This window comes from Macaca mulatta, chromosome 5 (genome assembly GCF_049350105.2).
Source record: "Macaca mulatta isolate MMU2019108-1 chromosome 5, T2T-MMU8v2.0, whole genome shotgun sequence".
Lineage (NCBI taxonomy): Eukaryota > Metazoa > Chordata > Mammalia > Primates > Cercopithecidae > Macaca > Macaca mulatta.
In genome coordinates this window covers 22,744,974-22,766,378 of record NC_133410.1, presented here as the reverse complement: position 1 = coordinate 22,766,378, position 21,405 = coordinate 22,744,974, and the positions used below count along the sequence as shown (strand labels likewise).

The following is a 21,405-nucleotide window of genomic DNA, read 5'->3' as shown; positions in this document are numbered from 1 at the left end:
GATCCTTACACTTTGTCATGGTGTTTACTGGTATCTGTTATCAAAATGAGGAAACTGAAGATCAAATGCAAGTAGTTACTATAATATGGGTGGTTTGGGGCTAGCATTTTCCAAAGTTACTTCAGAGAATATTAAGTATTATGAAAAGCAAAGAGTGGCCCTAGAAGATTGAGAAGTGTTAGATTAAATAAATATATGCATGCTTTTTAGCAAGACTTTTCAGCTTATTAATATGCTAATATAATGTACCTCCCTAAAAGGGCTTTAGCATGTGGCTTTTCTTAGTTACTTGAGCACAGAAACAATTTCTTTACTGGAACCTCTTTCACATTTAATACAAGGAAGAATATATCCTAGAACATGCCTGTTTAGGTCAACTTAGCCCTGGGTCATGGTATATGTCCATAACTTTGTTTGTCTGTGGCATTTTCTTTCAAATTTTTCCTCTTGAGCCTTTCTGCTGTATCATACTGCTATAGGCATTTGATGCTATCATGTATTTCCGATTTCTCACTACATCCTGCACTTGGATGTACATTTTGATTGATGCATTGTTGTTGGTCATGCAAACATGATTTTACTTTGAACATGATTTTAGTTTGACAGACTCCCAACGTGTTCGTCATATGCATAAAGCCTCACCATACAGGATTTTCTTTTGGCCAACTTTAGCTCTAGACCATTACCCCAATGCCATGGTCATTCCTTAGGCACTGCAGGCTTTGTGCCAGGCTGGTTTCTACTGACCTAACTCTGTTCTCTTTAGCTCCTTCCGTATTAGTCCAATACTTGAAATACTTTCTATATCTGATGAGACTTAGTATGAATCCATTGCCTTGGACATGAAGACTTGGTGTGAGCATGAGTTCTCCCTGCAGGACCATGAGTCATTGCTCTTTGTCTCTACTGGTCCTAGTCTTTATGTGGTCAGATAACATTTCTGTTCTGGGCTCATTGCTGGGTTCATGCATCACTGTCCATTCAAAACCCCTAGTTCCACCTAAGAGTCTTCATTTGGCTCTTGTCAATGTCTCTAGAGATTACATATTTAACTATGAACTTAAATCCATGGTATGGAACTCAGCTATCTGTAGCCAAATGCCTCAGGTAATGATTTGCTTAGACTTCTAGGCATCTCTTAATCAAGAGCCTCTTCAGCAGTGTCATTTGTGCTATTGTTACAATGATACATTGATAACAACAGAAGCTTCCATTTTATAAATGCTTACTGTGCCAGGCTTGTGCTAAGGTCTTTACAAACATTATTTTATTAACAGCTATATGAGATTAGTATAATTACCCCAATTTTTCACACAAGGAAACTGCCAAGTTAATAAACTTGCCAAAAATGAAGTCCCTAATTAGTGGTAGGAGCAAAAGTCAAATCCAGATTTTCATCCTCAAGTTTGAATTCCTAAGATAATACCATCTCCCACATACATTTAGGACACTCAGGCATGATGCTTTACCTGAATTTGTTTATGTTTTTCGTGATTTAAGTTGGAATAATATTTTGACTAGAAAGCAAAAATTACTTTGTATCAGACCTAATTTGCATGTTCATTTGCTAATCAAACATTTACTGAGGGCTAACTAGGTGTCAGACTGTGCTTGGTGCGGGAGAATAAAACATTTAAAAGAAGACATAATCTCTGACTTCAAGAGGCTCCTGGTTTTTAGGGAGACAGAAACATAAACAAGTATGTAGAGAGTATAATGATTACTGCTATAGGCAGTCATATATTTAATACTTATAGTCCTTTAACTCAGTAGAATGATCAGTAGAACATTGTAAGCACCATTACTTAAGTGTCTATAAACCCAATATATCTCAAAAAAGTAGTGTTTGTGCTTATTGTTAAGTACATTCTAGTAACTGTACAGTTAGATGGTTAAGTGAGACATTACTTCTCTATGTATACAGGTGATGGTGCTCCCTTTAGTGAGTCATTTAAAATTATCTAGATATGTAATGAATTAATGATTATCCAGAGTGGAAGGATCAGGTTACTCAAGGGGATCAAAGGCAGGATCAGGAAATACTTCCTTGCAAATTATTTATGCACCAGGCTAGACTCACCACCAGGAAACAGGAGCTGAGAGGAAAGGCCCTGGGTGTCTGCAAGTTTTGAACCAGCAAATGTTGTCATTAGATGTGTTGGCATTTATCCTTGGAAGGATATAATAAATAAGTAGTTCTACATGTGGGTGCTGGAGAGGCAAGATGGTGCCTCAGGTAACACGGCTGACAGCCAGGCTTGGAAGGAAGGACTGTGGTAAGGACTGTGCCAAACACTTTCAAGAATGCAATTATATTAGGAACAGGGAATCTGGTATGTGAAGGCTCTTCACTGCATTTCCTAGGATGTATAAAATCAAAACTATACTTGCTAAGATGAACTATGTAGCCTGTATTTGATCTGGTTATTTTTCTATAACTTTGTCTGTTCAAAATGTCAGCTTGTTTTAGATATTCTAAGGAGAACTAAAGAGAGAGATTTGTATTCAGGTTTGGAACAGAGAGAAAGAGAAGAGCTTCCCTGCTGGAATAGGGCAGAAATAGGTAAAGGACAGGAAAAGTTCAAAGGGAGAGAAACAAATTCATGGTGTGACAGCAGGAGTAGCTAGGTAGTGAAAGAAGAGGAAATATAGAACATAGTTATGTCCCAGAACATTAAGATACCTCCGAATCAAAGAATTCAGTAAGAGATACTAGGTATCTAGAGAAAAACCATGTTTGTTTGTTTGTTTGTTTGTTTTTTGCTCTGTCGCCAGGCTAGAGTGCAGTGATGTGATCTCGGCTCACTGTAACCTCCGCCTCCCGGGTTCAAGCGATTCTCCCTGCCTCAGCCTCCCGAGTAGCTGGGACTACAGGCATGTGCCACCATGCCCAGCTAATTTTTGAATTTTTAGTAGAGACTGGGTTTCACCATGTTGGCCAGGATGATCTCAATCCCTTGACCTCGTGATCCACCTGCCTCGGCCTCCCAAAGTGCTGAGATTGCAGGTGTGAGCCACCGTGCCCAGCCAACCAACCATGTTTTGATTGTCTGTCCCATTCGTGAGTCTAAGATCCAAAGGACTCCAGGAGAGGTGTTGCTAGCAATGAACAAGAGTTAATGGAGATAATTTGTTTGCTATCTGCCTCATCAAGCAAGATTGTACTAGCCTTTCGGAAATTTTACAATTTTCTCCCCTTCATTCCTACCCCAACATGCTCTAAAAGTTCTAAGGGAATATGTTGAACTTTCTAAATCGTGATGTGACAGAACTACTGAAACTTGTCAGGAAAACAATTCTGTTTTAGATAGAAGACAAATTGGTAGCCACACCCAGTTTATCAAGGATGTTTCTATCATTCTTACTGTTTGCTAAAAGAGAAAGGTAATTGTGGTTGATCATTCAAAACTTTTTATTAAGAATAAGTTGTAGACTCGCATGTTGCTGGAATTTAGGGATATAATAATACCCACACAATTCTTACTCTTAATGAATGGTAGTGGAACAAAGAAAATAATTCTAATACGTGAATATGAGTCCTATGTTTTTCTAAGTTCAAAAAGCTCCAGAGTGTCAGAGTAGAAACAACTTACCAATACTGGCCATCAAGGGTGACCTCTTAGGAAAGCTCACATCATTCTACACATGTATTAGGCATCATGGACTAACAATGAATTAGCAAGATTTGAAGGAAACAGAGATGGGTCCCCGCTCTAAATTTTCTTCACTCTTTAAAGATCTAAGGAACTCTAGAAATTAGCATAACCATGAGGCAGTAAATGATTATTAGCTGTGATGTGTGGTAGGGATAAGTTTATAGGTGGTCAGAGGAAAGAAAAGATCTCCAGGGTTATCAGCATGGCCAATTTATAAATGACTTAATTTGGACACTCACTCTGCTACTTTGCCATCTGCTCTAAAAGAATTTCCTTTCATTATGTACAACACCTGATCATGGGGTTGTGCGTATATTAATGGATGCCTTTTCTTTTAGGGAAGGCTCGTGTGCTCCATCTCAAGTTGAACTCCAGAGTCATTCGATGTTCATGCTGTTTGCCACTTGGTAATTCTAATCTATCAACAGATGTCTGGATAGAGCACTTTTGTGCATAGAGCCTTTGAAAGAAGTCAGAGCTAAGGAAACTCACCAGCTCCTTTAGAGACAAAAACTCACAAGGCACACACCTTGTGGTCCGATCTTTATGGCTGTGTGGGAGAACTACAGTGTGATTTCAGACTTTTTCTTGGCATGTGGAGTCTGTTAATCCTGAAACTTCAAAATGTACATATTTCCCCCAAATGAGATGTAAGTCTGTTGAGTTAATTATCATACAATTATAGCAATGGAAAAGAAAACCCTAATCAAACGTGAACAGCTTGTCTAACTATTAACCAGACCATGGTGAACCATTACTTAGCTCTGACTTGCATGATCCATCATAGACTTCTGGCCCTCTGTGAACAAATGCTTAAATGAGTTCATAGTCATTTAAAAATTAAAGGCCTGACTGCCTGGGTTCTTGTGATTGTCTTTAAATTGTTCAGTCATTACATTTTACTGGCATGAAGTTATGGCAATCTTCCTCTCTTCTCCATGTGATAGGAAAGAGCTGGCAGGTCATGGTCATGAAAGACATAGCTTTGCAGGACTTTGACCTACTAAAGTGGTGATTTGTTTTATAACATTTCTACTTATATTCCCTGTATGCTAAATGTATGCTAAAAATACATTAGAAGTCAAATCCCTCTGAATAAGTTTTCTTTCTAGGAAGAGCCAGAGTCCAAAGCATTGTATTCAGGGTGTCTTTTAGAATTAGTCCAATTTGCACTATTTTCAGGATAATTCAGCTATTGCCAGTATTATAGCAGTCAAATACAAAATGACCCAGGTGCAGCATGGTGAACTTTTGGTTTACAGTTTTAAATTCAAGAGGCCACTTTTGATTGATACAAGGATATGAAATTCGGGTTTATTCTGGTTGAATAGGTTGAAGTTTAGGACTGGGAAGGAAAAAGAGGAAGGATAAAGCCAATCAGATGGTATGATATCACATTCAAGACTAAGTAATGAGACTGTGAGCTCATTTTATCCTCAGGCACACTAGAAAGTAGGCATACTACACAGTAACAGCCAACTTTTTGTTCATTCTAACTCTTCCCACCCTGAGCTTTCCTTGGTGTCAGCCACAGGGGTCACTAAGCCATCAGCTGATCAGGAAAGGTAGGAACTAGAATTTTTTTTAAAAATATAATTTGTAAAGTTTATTTACTTTTATTTTTCTTTTTTACTTTAAATTCCAGGATACATGTGCAGAACGTGCAGGTTTGTTACATAGGTATACGTGTGCCATGGTGGTTTACTGTACCTATTGACCCATCCTTTAAGTTCCCTCCCCTTGCCCCCACCTCCCAACAGGCCCTGGTCTGTGTTGTTCCCCTCCCAGTGTCCATGTGAAACTGGAATTTTCTACGGTACTATGTGGTGTCACGGACTCAGTCAAAGGTAAGACTGATTGAATGTGCAACAGATTCATTTATCTTGGGCTTTGACAGAGTGAGACGTTTAGAAATGGAGGCAAGTAGCTGACTTTAATTTTGCAAACACAGGCTTAACTACTGCAAATGAGCTTTTCTATTGACAAAAAGGGTCTAGATAACATTTATTTTGTTGTTGTTACTTCCCCATAGCTAGGGTCTGGGCAATGGGAGGAGGAGAAAGAAATGTGGTGAAAAGAGAGGGTGGAGGTGAATCTCTGCTGATGGTGTTGTTGAAGCTGCCACAGCAACCACCAATGGTAACCACCCTGAAGGCACTCTTTGTAAACAAACAGGCTGTTCCCATGAAAGTATCAGTCTCATAAGACCAATATCAGCAAGCGTATTGTGCGTTCCTTTTTTTCCAATCCAGCCTTCTGCTAACAAGAAAAGAAAAGCAAACATCTTGGGAATAAGAACCCAGTAGGGGTGAATATTCCAAGATGCTTTGAATGTCAAGACTTGCTTTCCAAGCTTACCTTGCTTCCTGTAAGCATTTTGAAAAATTGAAAATAAGCTGTGGAAGAGATCCCAAGTAGAGGTTTGCTTAAGAATAAAGTTTATGATAAAGATCCCAGGCCATGACTTGGAAAAAGTTAAGCTTAGAAGAACAGGAAGCATACTAACAACTGATGTCAGCTTGTGATGCCTGCAACAAAGAAGAAGGTAGAGGGAAGGAAAAAAGAAAGCCAGAGTACTCTTTAGAAGACGATGAGAAAATACTAGTTAAAAGGAATAGTCTTAGGCAGGGAAGAAGTAAGCGTGCCCAAGGATTCCAGGAATGGATGTCAAGGGCAATGAGAGAAGTACCATGGCATTAGAATGCAGCCTGATCTCTCTTTTCTTCGTCTCGGGTGGAATTTATCAAAGATAGTATAATAGATCAAATTTCTACAAGTACCTCACAAAAACATTTCCCCAAGTAAGATGGAGGATAGTGACTTTTTGGAGAAACAGAATGGCTTGGTAGAGGTCCGCTTAGAGAACTACTTCTTCCAAAATGAAATTATAGGGCTGTATGGGAAGCTAATAACCAAAAGACCATGTGAACGTTTCATCTACAACATGAGATGGGGCTAGATGGGAGTAAGATTGTCAGGGGCTAACTCTCCGCGTTCTAGAAACTCATCACTGTCTTGTTTCCACCACTGTGATCCCAAGGTTTCTTGCATCTGAATAAAATAGGCTCAAGTTCAGCTCATCTGGATCATATGCCAAGAAAAGGTGGGCCAGCATGGAATACAGGAGCTTCCGGTGAGTTTTTGGCATTTTTATGGCCACTATTTGCATTTCTTTTCCCCTGATAAACCCATTGGTCAGAATTGAGAAAACTATCCTTGATGAACTGCTTTTTTAAAAGGATGCATTCCTTAATCTAGCAACTAAGCAGGGGTTTTGAATAGGTGAATCAGATTCTGAGACAGGACAATTACATTTTGGGGATGATACACACCTTCAAAGTATTATAGCACTGGATGTCTGCTGCCCATTAGATTTCCCCAGCCAATGCTAATTGCCATAAACTCTAGCAAAAGTTTTTCTCTGTGATATTTTGATTACATAATAACAGAAAAATGTGTTTAACACAGGCAGGTAATAGCCCTTCTCCTACCCATCTGTTTGTTGTATGGCTCCCAGCAGTACCATCGGGCTAGTCCCCTTAATATTACTGTTTTCCAGAATGCTCCTCATATTTCTGGATGAGGTATGATGATTGAATTCAACCTCTTTCTTTGTCCTGAATAATTAGTGTTTTGTATATCTTATTCTGTTTTCCTTTAATAAATAATATTGCTACCAAATACTTCAACTTCCTTATTTATATGCTGTTATCTTTTAAGATAGCTTTGTAATAAAAGAGTGATAGCCATAGCTACCATATATTGAATACATTTTGCCAGGCAGTGTACTTTGGTTTTATATGCCATCTTGTTTTATCTTTATGGAAACTATGCAAGGTAATTATTTTTATGTCCACTTTACAGATGAGGAAACCTGGAATTACAGAAGAAGTTAAGTACATTTCCCTGAGTTTACACAGCTAGGAAATGGCATAGCAGAAATTTGAATGACAGGAGAATCTGAAAATAGAATGTACAGGCATAATCATTAGAGCATGCAGCCTTCTTTTGGCAGCTATGATAAAAGTTACTAAATAAGTATTCACAGAATTGAATGGAATTAAAAATTGAATTTAAAACCAACCATCTCTAGACCTTGTCTTCAAGATAATATTCTTCCAGCACTTTATGGATCTGCTTTTTAGTCTAGCAGCCAACATGCGGTGTGGATTCTGAAGTTGGACAGACCTGTGTTCCTATCCTGATTCCTCCACCTCTAGCTGTGTGCTTTTGTACAGTTTATTCAACTTTTCTGAATCTCCATTCATTCATTTAAAAAACTGAAATATTTTATTTATAGTGTTGTGGAAAGGATTACGTGATATAAACAATGAATGCTCAGCAACTTGACATAGAGTAGGTGTATGAAATACTTTCCCCTCTCTAACACCCACATGGCACTATCCACTTCTTAACTACTCAGTCTGAAAACCTCCTGGAGAGAGATATCAAAAGCTCTCCTCTTTGACCCTTAAGTCTGATTATTTCCTTTTAAGAATATGGGATCTCATTATACTTATCTAATACGTCTACCTTCTCACAGGATACCTCATAAACTGTGGTGCAGTCCACTGATTTTCTCTTTCTTATGTCTTGATTCATGACTAGGTTGAGTCAACATCCTAATAAGTTATTATTACCATCTACAAGTGACAGAAGCTTTTTAAAAAGTTAACACTGTCTATTGATTGCTGATGCGTTTTTTCCATCAATAGACTTTCTTGGTACTGATCAAGGGCAGTAGTGACAATTTGTGGGGCCATTACAGATGAGTTTGGATTTCACTGAAATCTGTAGAGCAGAGCTAATGGGATATACTGTTATCTGGTAGATAGTGCAAGAGTTGCTGTGGTTTACTTAATTTGAAGGGACATTTCATAATTCCAGCCAAATTGGAATCACAAGTCAGATAAAATCTAAAAGAAAATTACAGTGATCTTGCCCTCTAGAGGCTTTGAAGGAATAAATTTTGCAGCAGTCGGTAATGGCTGTTGATGAAGTTTTTTTAGCTCAAGAAGGAAAGCTACTATTTCAGGAGTTAAGAGTTTCTGGGGTCCAATGACAGAAATGATCAATTCTTCACAAACTAAAAAGACTTATGATTAAAAAGGGTAAGAAATATTAGTGTTCAATGAAGCAGTGTGAAATTAAAGAACTTTTAAAACTATTTTAGGAGGGCGTAATGTGTATGCAGAAAAATGGCTTTGCCCAGTGTTAGGGTTCTAATATCAAGTTTAGAGGATAAAAAATATGAAGTGCAGGTACTGGGTAATTATTCTGGGTCAGGAACTATGTTAAACATGTGAAACATTATGCCATGTAATTCTTGCAACAACCTTGAAGATAATATCGAAATTTAAAATCTATAATTATGAAAGATTAAATAATTTGCCCTAGGGCATATAGCTTAGTATATTTCACAAGTTGAACTTGAACTCAGGATTTTTCAGAAAAATGTGTTCTCTTTCTATCACGTAAATCTTGTTTCTGCTTTATGTCTTTCCACCCTCTAGTGTCACCCTCCTTCCTGGTAGCCTCATTCTGGTGAGATTGGGCCTCTGTTGATTTGCTTGGGATATAAATTAGGCTACCTTTATGTGATACTAGCTATCAGTATTATCTCAGAATGGCTAAGAGTGGAGCTTAAGATTAGCAGAATGTGAGTGGGGGATAAATTTGAGGAGTATATTTGAATTGGGGACATCTCCAGGGCTACTTCAGGGTACATGTGGGGATTGTGCTCTGCTCTCTGCTTTGTCTAGGGATCCTCACGTATAGAAGAAGAAGACATCCATGCTGAGTATGAGCTAACATGTAATCTCAACAACAATCACAAGGCAATAACCACTGCCCCTGCATTACTCTTTGTCAGGCATTGTCCTCGATGTTTTAGCTCTGATCCACTTAATCTTTCATGTTTCTATTTTTAAGATAAGATGAAGGAAGTTGTGAAAGCCAACACTTGGATCAAAAAAATGTATGGAATCAGATATCTGGAAAATGACAGATCTGAGATCTGCGTCTGTTCAACTCCAAGGGTTAAGCTTGCTCCATTTTAAATTGTTCATTGGTTAATTCCTAACATTTACCTACTGTGTGGTAAGTAGAGAGGATCAGAGATTAACAAGGAGCAAGTCAAACCCTCTGGGTTTTATATCTTTTATATTTTAGTCAATTCTCTCCTATTGCAAAGAATGCATGCCAGCTTCTTGAACAGGACTGAGTTTTTTGCTTTCTTCTCCTCTGTTTTGCCTGCACAATACTAGGTAAGCAATAGCCATTCAGCAATGCTACATAATTGGCTTATCCATCTCAGGATTGCTCCTTCTACCATCTCCCACTCGGAGAGGTGAATCATGACCATTCTACTTGGAAACATGATTCATCCCTCAATGCTTTGGAGAATTCCAACTTTGCAATTCCCTTGCACTTCTATTAACAGAAATGGAAATGAGTGTGGTTAAGGGTAAAATGCCAATTGGGCATGAAAAGAAGCTGGAAAGCTCAGCAGGAAACAATGTGTCATAATCTCACAGGTCTTTTCCTTCTTGGATGTCAGTACTTTTCTCCTACTGCTAGTTCCCTCTGTGCTGTTGCCTGGATCGATAGAGAAAGGCAAAAAACAAAACAACAGCAACCAAAAAAACCGCAAAAAGAAGTTTTAGGTGATATAATCTCATTCAGCTCCCCTCCCCTCTGTGGGTTAGGAGATGAATTAAGGATTGGACTACCAGTTTCCTAACTTGGGAAACTGGGAAGCCCAAACTCATCTTGGAGCCCTTACATCATGCTCTTGAGAGGTGTCACATGCTGAGAAAGATGTGTTTCACAGAGAAATGTGAAATTTCTCCAAATCTGGGTTTTTTGGGGGATGAGGCTTGGGAAAGCACATTGTAAACACTCAGTAACTATATATTATGAGGGTACCAACATGACTTCAAAAAGCAAGTAAAGTTGTATGGATACAAACAAACAAACAATGCTCCATTCATTTGTGTTTCCATTCAGCAAGTAGTAATTTGAATGATTTCTATGTCAAATATATGGCTGCAGGCCAAGAAAATATTGTGGTGGATTAACAGACACAGTCTTAGCCCTAAAAAGGTTTATAGTCTAGTGGGAGAAGTAGCCTAAAATAAGGGACTAGACAAATACATATACCATATTATTTTTATTTTTATAATTTATTAAATTATAAGAGGAAATGACTAAGGATCTGATCTCAATATTTTAAAAAAATCTGCCTCCACAAAATTGTTTGTTGTTTGATGTCCCATTCCTTTTGCTTATCTGTGTAAATATTCTCCAATTTCTTTTGTTTCATACATCCTATCACATTGTGCTATACTTAGTAGACATAATAAGTACACAGCATCACAAACAGCAAAGCTTTTTGTGGTGCTTTTATGTGTCAGTCATTGTAAAGTTGCTCCATCTAGGCACTGTGCTAAGATCCTAACAGAGTAAAAGCCAACATTTATTGGGTACTTTTCATGTCAGTGATTTTCATGTAATATTTATTTAATCTTCATGACAACCTTATGAGGTATAATTACTTTTATAGGTTAAGTCGCTTTTCCAAGTTCCTACAACAACTGGCAAGTATCTGCACTCACATACGATCCCAGCTGGTTTTGCTCCATAAGGAGTACTCAAAACCACTGTTCTAGTATTATACATAGTCTGAAAATACACTAGAACATATCAGAATGTTTTTCACATATAAAAGAAGGTATTGTTTTGTGAGTGGTTTTCAGTTACAAATGTACTTTTTATAGACATATAATAGGTATGTGTGTACAGGATCCCAATATAAAATTCATTCCTTATTTGCACCACGAACAAAAAAGCTTAAAAAGCACTGCTACTAATCCACAGAAACTTCTAACATATTGGCATATAGGAATACACTCTTCATACCATAAATGTTCACTGTTTAAATGGGCTTTCAGGGGGAGACAATGCAGCTTTAAAAGTTGACGCACTTGGCTGGGCGTGGTGGCTCACACCTGTAATTCCAGCACATAGAGAGGCTGAGGCAGGCAGATCACCTGAGGTCAGGAGTTTGAGACCAGCCTGGCCAACATGGTGAAACCCTATCTCTACTGATAATACAAAAATTAGCTGGGCATTGTCACGGGCGCCTGTAGTCTCAGCTACTCGGGAGACTGAGGCAGGAGAATCGCTTGAACCTGGGAGGCAGAGGTTGTAGTGAGCCAAGATGGTGCCACTGCACTCCAGCATGGGTGACAGAGAGAGACTCTGCTTTGAAAAAGAAAAAAAAAAAAAAAGGTTGATGCACTTTCCATGGTTCATGAGCTTTTGGAGTCAAAGACAACTGAGTTCCCTCTCTGCAAGCCTAGCCATGAATGTTGGAGATTCTTGAGAAGTCTTATGTTTCCTCAGTGAAAGTGGGAATAACCAGGTTTTCTTTGCAGAGTTATTATGAAAATATACTGAAATTAAATTTCTTGACATACTACTGATTTTTTTTTTCACATAACGATTTATTTTCCTTTCTTTTTTTTTTTTTTAATTATACTTTAAGTTCTGGGATACATGGGCAGAACATGCAGGTTTGTTACATATACATGTGCCATGGTGGTTTGCTGCACCCATCAACCCGTCATCTACTTTAGGTATTTCTCCTAATGCTATCCTTCCCCTAGCCCCTCATCCCCGACAGACCCTGGTGTGTAATGTTCCCCTCCCTGTGTTCATGTGTTCTCACTGTGCAACTCCCACTTATGAGTGAGAAAATGTGGTGTTTGGTTTTCTGTTCCTGTGTTAGTTTGTGGACAATGATGGTTTCCAGCTTCATCCATGTGCCTGCAAAGGACATGAACTCATCCTTTTTTATGGTTGCGTAGGACATACCACTGATTCTTAAAAAATGTTATCCTAAGTGACTTCTCTTTTTCCAACACCCCCACAAGTCATATTAATCAAAGCTCCTAAAGATTCTACAAGTCAGCTGTGTGACCATAAGCTGTTTGACAGGTTTATCATTTCAAACCACTTGCTTAGGCTGTGATGACTTAGAAGTAGTAGTTCTCCTATTCATTTAGGAAATAAGTAATGGAGCAACTACTCACGGTAGCCTAGAAGACAGGATCTGCAAATATAGTCACCCAGGCATTAGTCAAATAATAAGGCAATGAATAGGAAATACCTTGGGTAAAAGCGAAGCTGTGCTCCAGGTCTTTTCACCCCAGTAATATTTTGGAAGGTAAAGTTGTTATGGCAAGTCACGTGTTGGAAGGATTCATGGGGATTCATTGAGCTTAGAGCGCTTTAAAGATTGGAAGGTTGTGAAAATGCCCTCCTAGGCTGCAACCTCCTGAGAACTCTGGAATCTGTATTTTTCTAGTTCTGCAAGGACTCCTGCTCTGAAATAAAAAAACAAACAACAACAACAACAACAAAAACCAGATGCTCCCTGCAGCTGGTTTCACCTATTAGCTCTTTAATCTATCCTAGAATAGAGTTCTGCTTCCGTAATAGCGATGTGTTCAATCTGGGAAGATGTGCAAGACGCTGGTCTGACAGCCTTAAATTGCAGAGGAAATTCCAGATACCAATTCTCTTTCTTTACTTCATTAAATTTTCTCTCGTTCTTGCCCCTGCTCTAAGTTCCTTCCCCTCTTTCCTTTACCCTGCCCCCCACCACCTTTGTGGTTCAAGTCATGGATAGAGATGCATTTTCAACTACTTAGTTTCGATCAATCCCCAGCTTTCTTTAGATATTGAAAGACTCTTTTCATGTTGTTTTCTTTAAAAACATTTGCTTTTATTTGACTCAATGGTCCAATAATTGGGAAATGGAATCTTCTCTGAGAAGGTGTAAGTGAATAGGACCTAATAGTTCCAATTCAGCTAGAGCTGTAGGAAATGCATGAGGGTTACAACCCTTGTCAGAGTAAGACACTTGCTTTTATGAAGAGCATAAATTTAAACGATTGCAACTAAATACAGTCATCCTCACCCCTGCATCCATGAACAGTAACTGTGAATGGTGACCTTTAAAGGAAAAAAACAAGGAAGATTCCTAGATATGGAGTTGACTAGGTTGGAATTTAATTTTTGGACTAATTTTTCAGCTTTTTTGTGTGTGCATATATATAAAAATATATAAATTTTATATATATAAAAATATATAAATTATATATAAATATATAATAAATATTATATAAATTATACACATGCTCTATTTTTTCTTCCTAGTTTACGCTTAAACTTTACCATTATTAACTTTCAATCTAAACTCATTTTTATTTCATCTCTGCTTGTTGATGCCCAGGTTAAGAAAACAAACATTTACCTTCAGCCATAGGCAGCCACAGAAGCAAATACCAACTAAAACACGATCAAAAGTCAATTGAAGGAGAAACAGAACAGATTGGAATTCCTTGTGGGTCCCCTCCTGGTTTCTTTCGGGGCCCCAGGCAAGCGAGCATGTGCTAATTTGCATGGTTGACTAAATGGCATGCCTAGACCCCAAATTTGCATCTCTGCTTGGGTTCAAAAGTTGGTCTCTGAACAAGTTTCTCTTTGTTTCTCTGTTATTTCCCATTCCTAAGTTAAACCCCTTTGGGAATGCTACTCACCAGGGTACAGCTTAGTTCAGAGAAGCGGTAATTGACTGGGCCCCATCTTCCTCTAATATGGGGTACAGCCAGCTGGTGCTGATGTGATGCAATAAATTAAGGGAGACAAAAGGATGGGGAAGAAAAGGAGATAATTTCCCATGCAACAGTGCAGAAGACTTCCAGAGCAGTGGCATGCCCCACCCTGTTCTTTTTCCAAGGAAAGAAACTACTAAAGAACAGCCACAGTCTTTCATCCTCCTTCCACCTCCCCAGGTGTATATGAAGAGGGAAAAGAGGGTTAAAAAGAAGCTGAACAGGTTTATGTAAACTAGAAGTTTCTCTGTGACTCGATTTCCTTACTTGTGTAATGGGAATCAGTTACTCGCCTGGTCTAATTCACTACATTGTTAGCAAGGTTATAATGGTATTTCAAGATCATTTAAGGTCCAGGAATGAAAAGTAAATTCCACCCTGCATACGGCGGTGAGAAGTCTTCTGAAACAGAACTGAAAGTCCTTGGGAAAGAATGTCAGGTTGAGCGCACACTCACTGCTGTGCAGCTAGGTGGTCCATGCGGCTCCCTTAGTTCTTCTGATCTAGTTCAACCCTACCGTTTCTTTGATGAGGAGATTAAAACCCAGATAACAAAAGTAAATTGTTAAGTCGTGTTGGACTATCCTAGTGAAGTGTTTTGGCAAAGGTAAGGCCACTATACATTTATGCCAGTAATAAAGTTTTTATCAGGTTGCTATTTCTGTCTTTGCTGGGCAGAACATTGATCTAAGTAAACACTTTGGTGACTATATCAATGTAGTTGCAAGTGTCAGAAAGTTAACCCTAGCAAGCTATTGGCTAGAGGGGTCATTTACCAACTTTCACAATCAGAACAGAGTTGAACAGTCAAACAAGGGTAGGAGGCGCGATCCTGCAGAATCTCAAGAACAAATGGAATCAGGGGTTTGAATGCTATAGACCCTCCCTCCAGGTCTCAAAGCTCCGTCTGTCTGTCTGCCTTTTAACTGTATTCTTACTATTAATTTTTTCACTGTATGTTCTATTTCTGTGGAGACATATGGAAAACAGGATTCACATTTTTTGGCTTTGACCACAAGAGGGAGACTGTATCACCCTCTCTGTGTTTTGGAATTTTAAATATCTCAGGAAAGTGCAGGGATTGGTCCAGATTGTGGGAGGGGTGAGGCTATATAAAAACATGGCCGTTCCGGTCACTGGTATATGGATAGAGTAGGGAAGGAGCCGGTCCCAGTAAAAGAATTTTCCTGTGCAGAAAACAAATGCGATGAAATTATTTAAAATACACATTTAGTCACCTAAATACAACTGCAGGTCCACTGTATGCCACTGAGTTTTCTCCTATATCATGAATTAAGAGAGATCAATTTGATGTTGCCACCATCAATCTCAGCTTCCACGTTGAGACTATATATATATATATATATATATATATGATAGATCTTCTCAATCCAAGCAAACTACTCCTACTGGTGTTCAAATGAAGAACAGAGAACATGCTGGAGCAAAAGGGGCCTACTATAATGAAAGTATTGTGTGGGTTCTACCTACGATGCCTTTTACTTTTTTCAAGGGTCATTTGACTTGACATGACCATTACCAAGGGCTCCAACTTGAATCTCCAAGCAAGATGAGACTGCTTGGACCATGCACACCACAGTGGACTTTACAAAGTTGTTTCAGGGTAGGCACCTTCATCTTCTTTATTATCGTTGGGGTATCACAGACAGCATTGTATTTTTCTCCTTGGCTTCATAAGCTGATAAGTCAACTTGTATCTTTCAGTACTCCTAGTTATTAAACAAACTAACTAACCAAATGCTAAATGGAAAGATTAAAACCCACTCAAGATTCCTGGGTGCATACAAAGGCAAAATTGAGGTGACAAAAACTAGAAAGGCCCAAAGGTTCTCTGAAGACCGTTTTTATGTTCTAGCTAGGTGTTACTGAGATTAGAAATACAAACCATCATGATTGTTAGAAAAGTATTTTGACCACCTCTAAAGTATAACACTTTATAAATCAGTAACTTATTGTTATATTCCTGGAGAAAGGAGGCTTTCCAAATAAAATAAAATGTTTCAGAAGTTAATTATATTTTTCTTCTAGTAAATAACCATTTTTGCGTACAGATATGGCTGAATGAAAATGAAGGTGGTGTTTTCATATTCATAATGGATTTTAGGTTTACCTGTAATACAGATTTAACTAGGAAAGGACTACAGAAGGGGGATAATATTTATTATATATTTTTGCCAGAGATCTTGTTTTATTCACTATCAAAACTGGAACAATGCACCATAACATTAAAAGAAAGCAAAACATTCCCATTGTGTGAAAGCTAGACGTTCCTTTCAGTAAGGAGATACAGAACCCAATACTTTCTACAAATATTGCTCATTGAGAAGTGAACATTTAGATGGCACCTTTGTGTACCAGACAGGATACTTACTGGATTTTTTTGAAAATTCTCATAGCGATCCTGTGTGGTAGATTTTATCTACATCTTAGAGATCTGAAAACTGTGATTTTACATTATTTGGCAAGTTCAAGGTCGCACTGATAGCAACTGGCACAGTCCACTGCACCACACTGCCTCTGCTTTGTTTTGACAAAGCTGATTCAGGAATGAATGAAACATGTTCAGCCCTAGCAAATGTGATAGGCCATTCACATCATGTCTTCACACTTCCAAGAGAGATTACTATAGTTGGGATTTTAAAAAAAAATACCTTTCAACTTCACATATTTATGAATGTGCCAATGAACACTTTAAGCATGTATCTATCAATATCAAATGTGGTTTTTAACAGAAACCTTGAAAAAATTGCAGAATTATCCTCTGAAATATTGCTGCTATTATTTTTTAAAATTGCAAGAAAATGTTCTGCCATTTCAGACCATTTATCTCTGTTAACAAGACACTTTTTTAGTTGGATAGATAATATACACCCATCTGGTGTGCAGTTTCTTCATTTACTCTGGTAATAATAACTAAAGGCATTTTTCCATTGCTTTGGCATTGTCTGGGCCAGTCTTTTGCCTGTCCTGCTGTTGATGTGAGATGCAAAAAGGGAGAAGAAATTGGGACCTGGTTAGAATACACAGACATGCCATTTAGAATGTCATTTCAGTGTTGAGGAAGGGAACAGTGCCTAAGTGTTCATGGAAGCAGAACCTTATATAAAACATCTCCAACCATTCAGAAAAGACATAGGGAAACGCCACAAAGCATTTTTATGTTATCTACTTTTCATAGACACACCCCATTCTCTTCTCTTCTATTTCATGAAATTCTCCAATGCAAGGTCCACACATTTGCAAATTTGTGGGTAGTGTGTAATTCAGAGGATTTTTGTTTTTTGCTTTTTTTTTTTTTTCACTTGAGTTATGCAGACAGATGAAAGAATTACAAATAACTCGACCAACTTTTCATTTGGTTTAAGCTTTCTTTGTTTACAACACAATGAGGAGTAAAGCAGGGAGATGATTTTCTGGATAATTCAAGGTAAAGGAAAATAATTTGCTTTAATTTCCTTGATGATCATTAAAGACTGTTCTTCAGTATCTGCATAGTTACTTCATTTCTCTCTTTTCCTGTCTGCAGTCACAGAGTTGGCATGTTGGCATAGATTTTGCTTGGGAATTCTAGAAGGGATTTTTAAAATAAAATGCAAGAAAGCATAAATTGGCCGGGCTCAGTGGCTCAGGCCTGTAATCCTAGCACTTTGGGAGGTCGAGGCGGGCAGATCACGAGGTCAGGAGTTCGAGACCATCCTGGCCAATACAGTGAAACCCCCGTCTCCATTAAAAATACAAAAAATTAGCTGGGCGGGGTGTGGTGGTGGCGGGGGTGGGGGGTGCGCCTGTAGTCCCAGCTACTCGGGAGGCTGAGGCAGGAGAATGGCTTGAACCTGGGAGGTGGAGGTTGCAGTGAGCCGAGATCGTGCCACTGCATTCCAGCCTGGGTGACACAGCGAGACTCCATCTCAATAAATACATAAATAAATGGGAAAAAAAAGCATAAATTTTGACCCTAAAACTGTAAATTATAACACTCCCCCTTTTCCTGTGTTTCTATTTTTTCTTTTGTTTTCTCTCCATCCTGTATTTTTTTCTTTCTCTTCATTTTCGCTAAAGTTGTCTGACCCTCTATTAATTGGTTTCATTGAATTTATCTATCAAAATATGGTTGAATTTAGAGAAATTTATTTTGTATTTCAGTTTGGCTGGATTTTTTTCACTGTAGCCTGTGTTTGTTTTTAGGCGGTGCAGCTAAATATCATTCTTATTCTAGGCCTTTCTTGGCAGGTAAATAGATCTGCCTTCTTCCACTCACCAGCTGGTAGCAGAGACTCTGCCTCAGCTTCCACCCAGCTGGGAAGGGCAGGAGGAGATGAGGAGGTAGAGATCAAACCACGGGCTATTTTGAAAACGATGAATATCTACCCACTGGCAGAATTCAAGTTTATTAAAAAATAACAATACAGCTAGCCTGGCCAACATAGTGAATCCTTGTCTCTAAAAAAGTTACAAAAATTAGCTGAGCATGATGGTACATGCCTGTAATCCCGGCTACTCAGGAGGCTATAACAAGAGGATCCCTTGAGCCCAGTAGCTAGAGGCTGCAGTGAGCTGTGATCAAGCCACTGCACTCCAGCCTGGGCAACAGAGCAAGATCCTGTCTGTAAAATTAACAACAACAACAATAATGAAAAAGGTAAATACAATTCCGCCAGCAGGGGTTTTGTCTCAATGCCATTTATTTGTGTAGACAAGGCTACTTAGTGCTGTTCAATAAGAGTGATTGTACACTTAAAGGGGTCATTTTGATTCTTTACTTGTCCAAGAGGCAGTTAAAAAGAAAAAAACAAATGTATGTTATTCTTATTTTCCTCCCCAAAATGCTGTTAGTTCTTCTTAGATAACAACCTAAAGTGTCATGCTTTTTTTGTTTAACCTCAGAGCTTCCTTAAGGTAGAGTCGATGTACCATAAGCAACATACATTTATAGTGTGCAATTGTGTACACTGTATGAAGTGTATGTAAACACTTCAATCTTGAAATTCCAGAAAAAGTCCTGGTTCATTTTTTGTTTCACTGCTTATAATTGACGGTGCTTATAAACATAGGCGAATTTATAGTGGAATGTAGAATTGGAAGTGAGTAGATTGGAAATGATATAATAAGATATCTTCATTTTCCAGATGAGGAAACTGAGGATCAAGAAACTAAGGCCACTTATTCAAGATCAAAGATTTTTAGTGACAAAGATGAAGCAGGTCTCCTGATTGTTGGTTTCATGATAGCTATCTATGTGCAGTTCTCACTTTCAGTCTCGATGACAGAAAAAGTAATTCAAACAAAGAAATTCTCAACATTACGAACATTACGTTAAGGCCCGGTTTACATGCAATTTTCTTTTTTCTTTTCTTTTTTTTTTTTTTTCTTTGAGACCGAGTCTCACTTTGTCGCCCGGGCTGGAGTGCAGTGCGTGAGCTACTGCACCTAGCCTATGCTTCTTTTTAAGAACATACTTTATAGTTGAACCATGACCTGGTCCCATATATCAGGGATCCCCAAGCCCTGGGCCAGGGACTGGTACCGGACCACAGCCTGTTAGGAACTGGGCCACATGCCAGAGGTGAGTGGCAGGCGAGCAAGTGAAGCTTCCTGTGTAGTTGCAGTTGCTCCCCATCACTGGCAATACTGCCTGAGTTCTGCTTCCTGTCAAATCAGCAACAGCATTAGACTCTCATAGGAGCGTGAACCCTATTGTGAACTGTGCATGTGAGGGACTTAGGTTGTGTGCTTCTTATGAGAAGCTAATGCATGATGATCTGTTCTGTCTCCCATCACCCCCATATGGGACTGTCTAGTTGCAGGAAAACAAGTTCAGGACCCTCACTGATTCTACATTATAGTGAGTTGTATAATTATTTCGTTATATATTACAATGTAATAATAATAGAAATGAAGTGCACATAAGTGTAATGTGCTTGAATCATCCTGAAACCACCCCTCCAATTTGTGGAAAAATTGTCTTCCACGAAACCTTGGTCCCTGGTGCCAAAACATTTGGAGAGTGCTGCCATATATGATTTTAAAACTCCACAACCCAGGGTCTCCATCTCAAGAAGAAAGAACAACAGCAAAACTTGGCAAGGAGTCCAGTAACATCTCAAAACAAGAACGAAAAAGCGATGCAGAGACACTGGATCTACATATTGTAGTTTATGTGTCGGTTTTCTTCATGGAGAATTTTGCATTTTTAACTCAGCAAAAGTGCATTTAAATGGAAAAAAACATCAAGTCTTACCTGATAAATCTTTCTTCATGTCCCTGCCAATATCTGTATGGTTGTCCCTTGACATCTTTTCTTAGAATGTACCCTTCTAAACACACACACACACACAATTAAAGGGGAATTGGAGGGCCTCTCTCTTATTTGCTTCCTAGTAAATTTAGTAAGAAAATTTGCAGCCGGGTGCAGTGGCTCAAGCCTGTAATCCCAGCACTTTGGGAGGCCAAGGCGGGCGCATCACAAGGTCAGGAGACCGAGACCATCCCAGCTAACACGGTGAAACCCTGTTTCTACTAAAACATAGAAAAAATTAGCTGGGCGTGGTGGCAGGCGCCTTTAATCCCAGCTACTCGGGAGACTGAGGCAGGAGAATGGCATGAATCCTGGAGGCGGAGCTTGCAGTGAGCTGAGATCCTGCTACTGACTCCAGCCTGGGCGACAGAGCGAGACTCCGTCTGAAAACAAAACAAAAAAAAGAAGCATATAAAGGAAGATGTAAATAAAGGCATGTTAAATATCCCCTTTCTGACTAAAAAGAGCTGTAATATATGAATGTTAGAAATCTGAACAACTGATAAAGCATCACATATATATCTTTAGAAATTTTTCATCTGTAACATCAAATTAGTAGGCATAAAGTCAGAGGATCAATGTTTTTGAATGTTGTGAACAAATTCCTTTCTATATTGTGTTTTGTAGTACACAGGATAATTTCTTGTCTTTAAGTTTTAGCTTAAATATTTATAATTTCTTATTGTCAACATTGATGTGGTATTAAAGCCTTACCTATTAAAAGAACCACATGTCAATGCTCAGATGCATT

The 21,405-nt window shown here is 38.6% G+C and overlaps 1 protein-coding gene across 2 annotated transcripts in view; it reads left to right on the top strand.

The window, feature by feature from the left end:
• The first annotated feature begins 2,086 nt into the window (after window positions 1–2,086).
• LOC114678261 (uncharacterized) overlaps window positions 2,087–21,405 on the top strand; it is a 36,084-nt gene continuing 16,765 nt past the window's right edge. For both annotated transcript variants that reach the window (XM_078002603.1, XM_078002602.1), the window contains exons 1-4: window positions 2,087–2,276; window positions 3,995–4,063; window positions 5,417–5,503; window positions 6,697–6,789. In XM_078002603.1, the coding sequence (XP_077858729.1) occupies window positions 2,225–2,276; window positions 3,995–4,063; window positions 5,417–5,503; window positions 6,697–6,789 (301 nt within the window). In that variant the 5' untranslated portion in view covers window positions 2,087–2,224. The remainder of the gene's footprint in view (window positions 2,277–3,994; window positions 4,064–5,416; window positions 5,504–6,696; window positions 6,790–21,405) is intronic.